Source organism: Hemibagrus wyckioides, linkage group LG13, assembly GCF_019097595.1.
Source record: "Hemibagrus wyckioides isolate EC202008001 linkage group LG13, SWU_Hwy_1.0, whole genome shotgun sequence".
Classification (NCBI taxonomy): domain Eukaryota; kingdom Metazoa; phylum Chordata; class Actinopteri; order Siluriformes; family Bagridae; genus Hemibagrus; species Hemibagrus wyckioides.
The window spans coordinates 992,740-1,005,000 of NC_080722.1; the positions used below are offsets into that span (position 1 = coordinate 992,740).

Here is a 12,261-nt window from a genome sequence, read left to right on the forward strand (position 1 = left end):
GTCAGGAGGTGATGAGTCAGGAGGTGATGAGTCAGGAGGTGTTCAGTCAGGAGTCAGGAGGTGTTCAGTCAGGAGGTGTTCAGGCAGGAGGTGATGAGTCAGGAGGTGATGAGTCAGGAGGTGATGAGTCAGGAGGTGTTCAGTCAGGAGTCAGGAGGTGATGAGTCAGGAGGTGTTCAGTCAGGAGTCAGGAGGTGATGAGTCAGGAGGTGTTCAGTCAGAAGGTGATGAGTCAGGAGGTGTTCAGTCAGGAGGTGATGAGTCAGGAGCTGATGAGTCAGGAGGTGTTCAGTCAGGAGGTGTTCAGTCAGAAGGTGATGAGTCAGGAGGTGATGAGTCAGGAGGTGATGAGTCAGGAGGTGTTCAGTCAGGAGTCAGGAGGTGTTCAGTCAGGAGGTGTTCAGGCAGGAGGTGATGAGTCAGGAGGTGATGAGTCAGGAGGTGATGAGTCAGGAGGTGTTCAGTCAGGAGTCAGGAGGTGTTCAGTCAGGAGGTGTTCAGTCAGGAGTCAGGAGGTGATGAGTCAGGAGGTGTTCAGTCAGGAGTCAGGAGGTGATGAGTCAGGAGGTGTTCAGGCAGGAGGTGATGAGTCAGAAAGTGATCTGTGGTATCATTCACCATCACACTTATTACTGAGGTCCATGCAGGAGGAGGCACGAGGTGAACTTCTCTACAAGACGTCATGAGGAGATGTTTCTTTAAGAATCTTTATCTTCAGTGTCTCATGTTTTTATCTCTAAGTGAGAGATGAGATTTTATTCAGTTATAATCATGTGATTGTTATTTCATAAAAAATGTTACATCAGATTTAATGATAAACACTCTAAACTAACTGCTGATTGGTTACAGTGGTGCAGGAGGTGGGTACTGAGTGCCTATTGGTTACAGTGGTGCAGGATCTTTGCTCTGATTGGTCACAGTTGAACTTAGGGCAGGATCTGTGCTCTGATTACGTCTGATCTGCAGGATAACGCTTCCTGTAGTGAACTGTACATGAGTCTCTCAGCAGAACATCACTAATAATACAGATGTTCCTTTTGAACATCTGTACAGACTCCTCTGGACTCTTTTTGAATTGTTTTTTACATTCACTGAAGACATTTGGGTTTGAATAAACAGAATTCCGGCTTCACTTCCTGATATTTCCATCTAAACATCTTTAACACCACAGCACCTTTTCCGTGAAGCTCAGGATCATGTGACTGCCAGGTGTTTCTGTTGCCCAGGTGTGTCCAGGTGTGTCCTGTTAGTTAGACTGATGGTTTAAACAGTAATATCTCTGAATGTTATTCAGTTATACACAATAATCATGTAGCTGCTGCAGTATGAGAGCAGAATTGTTCAGATCTTCATCTTCTGATCTTACGTGTATCTGGAGGAATAAAAGCGATGTCCACTCAGCAGGGTGGAGCTGAAACGTCCTTCACCAGTACAGGCCTGTCTTCATCACTCCTTCTAAGTTCAGCTATGAAGAGTTCAGCACGCTACTTTACTGTTGAACTCGTAAAGACGATGGAAACAGCACCAGCTTCACCAGCACATGTGGTGTGTTAGGAGGCATCTCAGAGACATGACGTTACATCATGTTACAGCAATCCATCCATTATGTTGATATTATACCATATGTGGCTCTACTTCCTGATGAAGTTCCAAGTGAAGGAAGTGAAGGAACTGCCTGATGGTCGACTGACTGCATGTTTATGCTGATCTCTAAAACTGATGGATATTAAACTCCACATGGTGAGAGGTTCTTCAGCAGCCACTGATCTCACACACATCTGTAACACTACAACACTGTAAACACCTCACAGGAACCATGCAGGAACCACTGAGGAGATCTTCATTAATATCTGATTGATATTAGCTAATAAAAAGTCCACATCACAAGGTAAAAAAAGAAAAAGAAAAGACTCAGAATTACCTACGTGTATAAGTATGTGCACCCTTATAACTGGGTCTGTGTGTCTGTCTGTTGTGTTCTTGAACATCATCTTGGTTGCTTCCATGGACCATAAAGAGCTTCCCAAACACCACCAGGATCTCATCATATCAACATTGTAAGGAAGTACTGGGACAGTTTAGACCAGGGATCCTCAAATCTGGCCCACGAGATCCACTTTCCTGAAGAGTTTAGCTCTAACCTTAATCAAACACACCTGAGCACGCTGATCAGTGTCTTCAGGATCATTAGAAAATCACAGGTAGAATAGTTTGTTCAGGGTTGGAACTAAACTCTGCAGTGGACTGGCCCTCCAGGGAGAGATTTGAGGAACCCTGGTTTAGACCATTGGCCAGACCATGGGAGGGGGTGTTGGAGGATGGATTGTTATTCCTTGATTATGTCATGAGTATTGTCACCTGTTCCTCGCTGCCTCCTAATGTGTTCCTCATTTATACCCGTTCTTTTGTATCCATTGTTGTTGTGTCACATGTTTATTTTGTACCACGCCGATGTGATATGTTTTTTGTTCAATTAAAATGAGGACTGTTATCCTGCGTTTGGGTCTGATGTAAAAACCATATCCCAGGTGTCAGACATCCCATATTAAAGTGGAGAAAATGAGGCACAGCAGTGAGGTTAGCAAGAACAAGACGCCCCTCAAAAACTGATGAGAAGACATGATGGGAACTGGTCAGGAAGACTGCTGAGAAACAAACAGCAACATTGAAGGAGTTGCAGATGTTCTGTCATTAAAGGAACATTAAAGATCTCATTAAAGGAGCTGAAGCTGTGAGACACAGTGACAAGACGCAAGCCTTTTCTGATGGAAATAATCATCACGCCTGGCTAAACTTTACAAAAACATTCCCGCAGTCTCTCCAAAACTCTGTGGAAAAATGTGTTATAGTTTGATGAAACCAAGATAGAACTTTTGGCCACAATTATAAAAGGAAATGTTTGGTGCAAAACATCATCACATCACATCAGCAAGACAACTGTATACACGTGACGAAGCATGGTGGTGGCAACATCACACTTTAGAGCTGCTGTTCTGGAGCTAGTCCTAGCTAGCTAAAGATGAAGAGGACTTTCACCTTTCAGCAGGACAATGATCTGAATCATCAAAGAAAAATAAAGAAAAGATTCATCCAGAGCCCAGATCTGAATCCTATAGAAATTCCATGAGGGACCTGAAGGGGGCAGTGTACAGGAAATGCCCTTGCAGTTTCACACATCTGGAAAAATTTAGCAAAATATTAATGTTACAGTCCTGATGTATCCAAACACACTGAGTGCTGCAATAAACTCCAACCGTGCATCAACTAAGTATTGGCTCAGGGGTGTACAAACTTATGCAACAGTTTTTTCATCTATCTATCTATCTATCTATCTATCTATCTATCTATCTATCTATCTATCTATCCATCCTTAATCTTGCTCCTAATCCCAATTTTTTAAATAAACACACTTCTGTGAGACTAAAGTGAGAGTAAAGTAAAATACGGTCATATTTCAGAGGTATTAATAAATTCCACAGCAGATGTTTAGCCGATAGCTTTCAGGAATCGTTCCCGAAATTCAGTGGATCTTAGACTGACCTGCATCTTCTCTCTTAATCTATAACTGAAATGTTCCCCATACTGAGAGAGGACAGGATCCCAGGCAATGTTCCTCCCATTTGTGAATAGAGATAGAACTCAGCAGAGAGTCAGTGCTGTCTGGGTCAAGGCACCAAGGGGTTTAAGAGTTGTTTGAGTCAGGATACAGAGGACTGGGTCTTCATCTTCAGGTTCTGGAGATTTATTTATGTTGTTGAATGGAAAGGAGAGTGGAGATAAAAAGAAACAAGGCCTAATGACACCTGAGTCACTCAGACTTAAAAATAATACAAGAGACAGAGTGAGACAGACTGGAAGAAGCAGTCCTCTGTATCCTGATTTAAACAACTTTCAACCCCCTTGGTGCCGTGACCCGGACAGCACCGACTCCACAGCTCTCTTTAACATCAACACAGAGTCACAGAATCAGAGGCAGATATTTAAAAGCAAATAAAGTAAAGACTTCTTGTGTTCCTTTAATGTTTTATTGTGTGTTGAATTAGAATTAAATCTAAAACTCTATTTCTGCAGTGAATTCAAAGAGAGTTTGGGTTTAATCGGTTTACTCAACACATATCAGACTCCGCTCTTCCTCCATCTTCTACCTCATAAAGCTGATCTTTCATTCAGGCGCTTCTTTTTAATGAGTTTGGTCTTCACTGATCCACATCTACAGCAGTGCTGCTTAAAGTGCTTAATGTGAGCATCAGGTATCAGCATCTGCACCAGGACCCTGTGAGTGTGTGTGTGTGTGTGTGTAGCGAGTGGAATGAAGGTTATTGGTGCTACAGCTGCACATCTCCACAGCAGGTGATCACACTTCAGTTCTGGAAGTGAAGGTAAAGCAGACTGAATAACCCCCAGGCCGAGTCAATCGCTCCGTTCTTACACTCCACTGCTTCTCATCAGGAAGATCTCACATTTAAATTCTGAGCTGTGGAAATGAATGTTTGCACTGACTCTCAGACAGATCCAATCAGCACTTCAGAGGGAATGAGGAACTCCAGCTGAAATCCCTCCTCACAGCAGGGTCAGAGGGCTGAGGAGCAGGAAAGAGCTCCAGAGTTTTGTGAACTGCTCAGAAAGGTTTCTTATTGAGAAGAACATGGACTAACTCAGACGTGGAGGAATGAGCTTAACATCCACACGCAGTGATGAGTGATGAGTGAGAGCGGTCACAGAGCTGTCCGAGATCTGAAGACCATCAAGTTTATTATGCAGAGAACTTCAACAAAAATAGACCACAGATACGTGAGAGAGATTTCAGCTCATACTTCAGTCAGTACAGAAAACGTACATGAGACGTTCTCTCACTCACTCTCTCACTCTCAAAGTCTCTCTCTGACTGCATCTCTCTCTCTCTCTTTGCCTCACTCTCCCTGTCTCACTCTTTCTGTCTCACTCTCCTTATCTCCCTCTCCCTGTGTCTCCCTCTGTCTCTCCATCAGTAATGCCTCCAGTCAGAGAGTTGAGATCTGATCAGAGCTGAAGCTCCTGCAGGTTCTCCCCAGCGTCAGGTTCAGAGCAGGGTTCAGCAGGAGGAGAATCTTCATGGTGTAGAAATGGACAGACTCCTCCCCTTTAATGTACACTTTATTCACATTCAGCTTTATTTACACAAAACACAGGTGTGAAACACAAAACATTCACAACACAACCCCTAAATCTCTTAATTCATTAAAGCAAACTTCTTAACCTCATCACGAGTACAGGAGTTCATCCAGATCATCCACTGGGATACAAACAAACAAACAAACATCCTTAAAGATTGTTGTATGTTTATATACACACATTTAATGTGTACTTAAATATATGATCTCAAAATATACTTAATATTAGACTTTTGTGGGGGTTTTGTGTGTGTATAACACACACACATCATAAAATAGAAAATAGTGTGTGTGTGTGTGTGTGTTAGGAGGTGAGTGGTATGTGGAAGTCAGCCGTGTCGAAGAGCAGGGTTCTCTTTGCAGGATTGGGTTCTCTGTCTGCTCTGTGTAAGAGTTTAAACAGACCAGTGCCAATGTTCATGGGGATTCCCATTATTATACACTCTGACACTCCTGCAGAAAGGGGGGGAGGGGGGAGGGGGGTGGAAGAGAGGGGGGGGAGAGATTAATATATGAAGTGGACTCAGTACTGTAGTTACAGAATCTCAGTGATGTTATCTGTACACCTGTCACCTAACTGATTTATCATCTCAAGCTCCGCCCCCACACAGGCTCCACCCAGACAGAGATATCTATATAAGTGTGTTTCTGTGTTTTACAGACCTGCTAACTCCACAGTAACTACACACTCCCTGTGAGGAGAGAAAGCACAACACCTACCATACACTGCTGTTATACAACACTTGTGGGAGGTAAAGTGTGTGTGTGTGTGAGTGAGTGTGTGTACGTTGTTCAGGGTTTAACCAACAGATGACAAACTCTGTGTCTGACCTCCATCACTCAAGCAGCAGCCCCAGTGTGTAGTGTGTCCATCAGTCCATCCATCCTAATGTCCATCACTGGTCCAAACTCCTCCCACTAATCTAAAATGTGTCCATCACTGGTCCAAACTCCTCCCACTAATCTAAAATGTGTCCATCACTGGTCCAAACTCCTCCCACTAACTGATCACTCATTCCCACATCAGTTTTCACTCTGTTTAGTTCCCCTCCTGTATCTGCTCTTCATCCTGCTCTGTGCTGATCTTCTACAAGACTGAACACACTGAATAAATCACATATCTGTTTCTATCAGAACTTTCATCCCTCCATCCATCTGACATCTATCGTTCCCTCTATTCCTCCCTCAGTCCTCCATCCAACAACATCCATCCATGACACTCATCATTTCATCCATGCATCCATCTCCTCCTATATCCTTCCCTTATCCATCCATCCATCTCTCCTATATCCTTCCTATCTAACCACCTATTCAACCCACCCCACATCCATCCAACCATCCATCCATCTCTGCAATATCCTCCCCCACCCACCTCTCCATCCATCCATCTCCTCCTATATCCTTATCTGATACATCACTCCATCCATCTCTCCCCACATCCATCCATCCATCCATCCACCCAACTACCAAGCCCCTCCTATATCCTCCCCATTTATCCATCCATCCATCCATCTCCTTTGTCCCCCCCAGTCGCTACATCTCTGTCCATCTCTCCCTCCCTCCTCTCCCCGGAGTGAAACTCACCACACACAGAATCTTTCTGTCCGAAATACGCAGCATCGAACAGATGATCAGCGGTCTTCTCGAACGAGGCCAGCATCAGGACACTCTCCTTCATCTTCGCCAGGCCGAAACGAGTGATGCCCAGAATCTCCCCCTGACACACACACACACAATAAGGATGTGCAGTGGAGCAGTGAGCCCAGGTGTGAATGCTGGTGTTCCTGAGCAGTTTCTCACCTTGTAGGACATGAGGTCAGCGAGCAGCATGACGTGACGCCGGTCAATACTCATGCCGTGATTCACCATGGTGTACTGGATCTCATTAATGATGGTGGTCCTCGCAGCCTCGATACCCAACGTCTTCTCCACCTACTCTCACACACACACTCTTTAAGTGGGCTTTAACTAGAACATATTTTTCATTAATGTAACTAATAATTTTCCTCCAGAAAACAAAATTTACTTTATTTGTTACTTTATTTTTAATCAGAATGAAATTCCATAGACTTGACCATAGACCATAGATATATACTGAGGAGGACAGCAAAACACACACACGCACACACACACCTCATATGTGTTGTTGGAGGTGGTGCGGTTGCCATTGACGCCGTGTGTTGCCATGACAGCGCGCAGGTTATCTCCCTCCACCAGCAACTTGAACTTCTGACGGCCGCTCTGTTCATCAATGTGGATCACAGCACGAGAAACCTCAGGAATGCCCTGTACAACAACCTACACACACACACACACACACACACACACACACACACACACACACACACACTCTCTTACATCACCTACATTATACTACAAAAATCAGAAAAGCACAGACACACACTGGGGTAAATCTCCTTGCAGATTGTGTGTGTGTGTGTGTATACCTTGGGCAGCTCCTGTTTGAGTGACTGCAGAACATAGTACATGGAGCTCTTGCTGTTCTCTCGAGGAGACACACACACCACCGCCTCACCATGAACCGCAATATCACCAGGCTTCACTCTCAGCTTACTCATACAGATAGAATACCTCACTGTCTCTGCATTCACCTAGAGAGAGAGAGGGAGAGGGAGAGAGAGAGAGAGAGAGAGAGAGACACAGAGAGAGAGAGAGAGACACAGAGAGAGAGGGAGAGAGAGAGAGGGAGAGAGAGAGACTTTTTTTTGACTTTTTACGCATCTTAATTTACACAAGTCACATATATAAGTCACAGTGACTCAATAAATAAATGAATAAATAAATACGTATTAAAATAATGTCAATAAATTAGTTTAAACATGAGTGATTAGTTTAGTTCTGCTGCAAAATTAATTTTTCCTTCTGCTACAGAGCACAAAACATTCTCCCAACACCACACACATTTAAACATCCAAGTCATTCATACTTTTTTAAAAATTAAAATCAATTAAAATTCTCGATTTGATCAGCCTTTTCAGGATTCTTATGGCTTCACAGTCAGTGTTCTGTGTTATTTGTTTTTTCCGGCTCAGGTATATTGCCATTTTGGCCTGACCAAATATAAAATTAATCAGTTGGCACCTGAACCGGTGTTTTCTGACAAACTTAAAACCAAAAATAAAACACTGAAAAGTAAAAACAACATTAAAAGACCTTAAAATGCTCCGTAAAAACACAGTGACTGTAACCTGGAGCAGTGAATAAAAGCATGAAAAACTGTTTCTCTCTGTGAACAAAAAGGACAATCATGTGCAACATCAGGGTTTAAAACAGAAATAAAAGAGTTCACAGAGATAATACAGTGTAAAATCCTCCATTGGAGGTCGGCAGCTTTTTTTTAGTTAACGGTGGTTTATACAGTGCGTCCACTCTGGTTTAAAATCATCAGTAAAACCATGTACACTTCTCCATGGGGTGTCCACCCTCCCACTCAGCTTCTTCTTATTTAAAACCTTTACACACGCTCTGTAGAGCAGCTTCCCCGACACTGACCCAAAGTCCATCTCCCCTTCACCCCGGCACTCCAGGAGGGGGCCTGCACACCCGTCGAGGTCAGGAGCGATGTTCAGCTGGGGAAAGGGTTCGTCCTCTGTAGGACCAGTCTCTGTGTGTGAATAGTCCATCAGCTGAACACGCTCCTCTGACGTTAGTGCAGATCTCCAGCGGTGTAGGAGCTGATTGACAACACGCAGGGACCGCAGTCCCATACGCGCTGCCAGGTCCTCTGCCCTCAACAAGTCCGACCCCGCGATGTTCACAAGCTCCCGGAGCGTTATAATCCCTGAGGAGATGAGAGTTCTGGTCAGTGCAGGGACGGTCACACTGGAGATGTCCAGTCTCCCACCATACACCAGAGGTTCCTCCAGCAGCCAGTGTAGGGTTCTGCAGCCCTTGTTCTTTAAAACATTCCATATTTTAAAAAGTCCACGGTAAAAGTCTGGTAATCCAGAAATGTCCAGCATATTTGTGTCCATTAAAAACAACGCTCTGTCCAGCCCCAGTCCTTGAACTGTGCGTAGTAGTCCACTGGCTGCTGCTCTCCATACTAAGTCTCCGGGTCCACTGAGGAGTCTCTGGATGAACTGGAGGCGGAAGGCTGCGGCTCTGCTGGACAGCTGGACCAGCCCCTGTCCTCCTTCTTCTATGGGCAGGTGGAGAACACACTGTGGAATCCAGTGTAGACCGTCCCAGAAGAAGTCCACCAGCAGGGCCTGGATGTTCGCTAGCAGGTTCGGCGGCGGATCCACGCATGCCAGCTTGTGCCAGAGGGACGACGCGGCGAGGTTGTTGAGGACCAGCGTTCGCCCCCTATAGGACATCTTTGGGACCAGCCGCTTCCACCTGCTCAGTCTGCCCTTCACGTGCTCTACAGAACCTTCCCAATTTTTGTTTAAAAACTCATTGTTCCCCAGGTAGACACCCAAGTATTTAAAACCACCTCTTTTCCACGCTAAGCCTCCTGGTAGTGACGGTTGCCCACCTCCCCACTCCCCAATTAAAATGGCTTCACTTTTAGCCCAGTTAACTTTGGCAGAGGATAAAATATGAAAGTCCTTTAAAATATCAGTTAAAACATTCACATCTTCTTGTGTGTTTATCATCACTACCAGATCATCTGCATAAGCTGATAAACATATTGAGGCATTAGCATGTGGAATATTAAAACCAGAGAGATTACTTCTTAACTTATTTAAAAGAGGTTCAATGGCTAGAGAGTACAACATTCCAGAGAGGGAACAGCCCTGCCTGATCCCTCTGTACACTCTAAAAGGAGCACATAAACCACCGTTAACCTTCAATACACTCTCAATGTTACTGTACAACACCTTGATCATGGCTATAAAACCTGGATTGAACCCAAAGGCTTCCAGCACCTTCCACAAATATTCATGTTCAACCAGGTCAAAAGCCTTTTCCTGATCTAGAGAAATCAGACCAGTTTTTAAGCCCAATAGCCTGGAGACGTCCAAAATGTCACGAATTAGATACACATTATCGAATATGGACCTATCAGGCACACAGTACGTCTGGTCCTGGTGAATGAGCTGCTCCATTACCTTAGTCAGTCTCGAGGCTAATGCTTTTGAGAGCAGCTTGCAGTCAGTGCACAGTAGTGAGACCGGGCACCAGTTTTTCAGGTGGGTCAGGTCTCCCTTCTTCGGTAGCAGGGTCAGGACGGCCCTCCTGCAGCTCAACGGGAGTTCACCTCTCCGTACGCTGTCCCGTAGGACATCTAGCACGTCCTGCCCTATGACGGCCCAGAATGCTTTGTAGAACTCGCAAGGGAGACCGTCTATACCTGACGCCCGTCCATTCTCCATCCCCTGGAGAGCCTCATGAACCTCCTCCAGCGTCAGCTCCCTGACCAGCTCTCTGGCTGCTTGCTGAGAGAGCTTTGGCAGGTTCATGAGGAAGCTGTCCTCCACTACTTGTGCCCCTGACCACTCACTGCTGTACAGCTTCGAGTAGAAGCTTACTGTCTGCTGGTGAATTTCAGTGGGCTCAGATACGAGATCCCCTGATTCTGTTTGCACAGCATGTATAAATCTTTTCTGTCCATTCTTCTGCTCTAAACTGAAAAAGAACTTTGAAGGAGCATCCATCTCAGCAGCGCTTTTAAAGCGTGAGCGGACCAGCGCCCCCTGTGCTGTAATGTCTAACAGGTCATTCATTTTGGCTTTTATACGTTTGAGGGCTTCAACATGCCCTCGATTTCCAGTGGCCTCCAAACGCTGGAGCTCCACTATTTCTATCTCCAGAGCTTTCAGAGATCTAACAATGTCTCTTGGGACATTGAGAGTGTACTGTTGACAAAATTCTTTGACTTGTGCTTTTGTCACATCCCACCACAGCTGAAGTGAACTAAAAGCTGCCTTCTCATGTTTAAAACAATTCCATAAATAAATAAAAGACTCTCTAAAATTAGCATCTTCTAAAAGAGCAGTGTTAAAATGCCAGTAGGCACTCCTAGGTTTAACCTTCTCTTTAGTAATAGTACACTGGACCATGCTGTGGTCAGAGATACCTGCTGGAACAATAAAACACTTTGTAAAAAACGTCAGCTGGTGTTTAAAACCATAAAAATGATCTAGTCTCGCCAGGGAGAGTGTGTTATCTATGGCATGGGCCCACGTGTACTGTCTCTTGTTCTTATGAAAAGTTCTCCATATGTCGCTCAACTCGTGGGCCTCCACCATCTCCCACAGACGCTTACGGGAAGCCACGTGAGGTTCTGGGTGGTTCCGGTCTAAAATATCTGTAGCACAGTTAAAATCACCACCCAGAATTAAAATTTCTGCAGTGTTGCAGTCAGCAATGACATTGTTCAGAGTATCTAAAAACATCATCCTCTCCACTGCACTGGTGGGAGTGTACACACAGATAAAAACTAAAACCTCATTCTCATAAAAAGTTTTCACTTTTAAAAGCCTCCCATTTAAAATCTCCTCAACTGAATAAGAACAAGGAATAAAACTGTGAGTAAAGAGCAAGGCGACTCCACCACTGAGCGTTGTGTTATGGCTTAAAATCACCAACCCATCCCACTCCTTCACCCAATCAGCAGCATTGCTGGTATCACTGTGGGTTTCTTGCAGCATGGCAACGTCAATGTGCTTCTGCTTTAAAACTTCATACAGTTTAGCTCTCTTGATTTGCTCTCTTGCTCCATTAATATTTAAACTCGCAATATTAACTCCTTTCATAAAAATAAATAAAATAAATAAAATTAAACAGAGGGTAAAAACCACTCTAAAATAAAACACACCACACATTAGTCATCATCAGAGTTTTCCTTATTCACTCGTGATCAGTTTCTTCAGACGGAATACTTCAACATTAATAAACGCACCTTCTCTTCTGAAGAACTTCACGTCATGAATGAACTGTTTACGGTCCGGGAAAAACTCTTCCAATGCTACATTTTTCTGCCATTTGGTGTTCCTTAAAAACTCTTTAATATCATCAGCGCTGTACACCACATTAACCTGTTCCTCCTGAGAATAAAACATTAAAACAGAGTCTGACATGCAGTCATCACTGTCCGATTCTCGTTCCTCCCCCTTTGTGTCCTTTTTTGCCCGTTTTTTCC

At 44.3% G+C, this 12,261-nt stretch overlaps 1 protein-coding gene across 2 annotated transcripts in view; it reads right to left on the bottom strand.

The window, feature by feature from the left end:
• Positions 1-5,110: 5,110 nt before the first annotated feature.
• Positions 5,111-12,261, bottom strand: part of polr3a (polymerase (RNA) III (DNA directed) polypeptide A) — a 55,966-nt gene continuing 48,815 nt past the window's right edge. For both annotated transcript variants that reach the window (XM_058406798.1, XM_058406799.1), the window contains 5 exons: positions 7,598-7,762; positions 7,284-7,448; positions 6,951-7,082; positions 6,735-6,867; positions 5,111-5,603 (listed from right to left, as the gene is read on the bottom strand). In XM_058406798.1, coding sequence (XP_058262781.1) covers positions 5,455-5,603; positions 6,735-6,867; positions 6,951-7,082; positions 7,284-7,448; positions 7,598-7,762 — 744 coding nt within the window. In that variant the 3' untranslated portion in view covers positions 5,111-5,454. The remainder of the gene's footprint in view (positions 5,604-6,734; positions 6,868-6,950; positions 7,083-7,283; positions 7,449-7,597; positions 7,763-12,261) is intronic.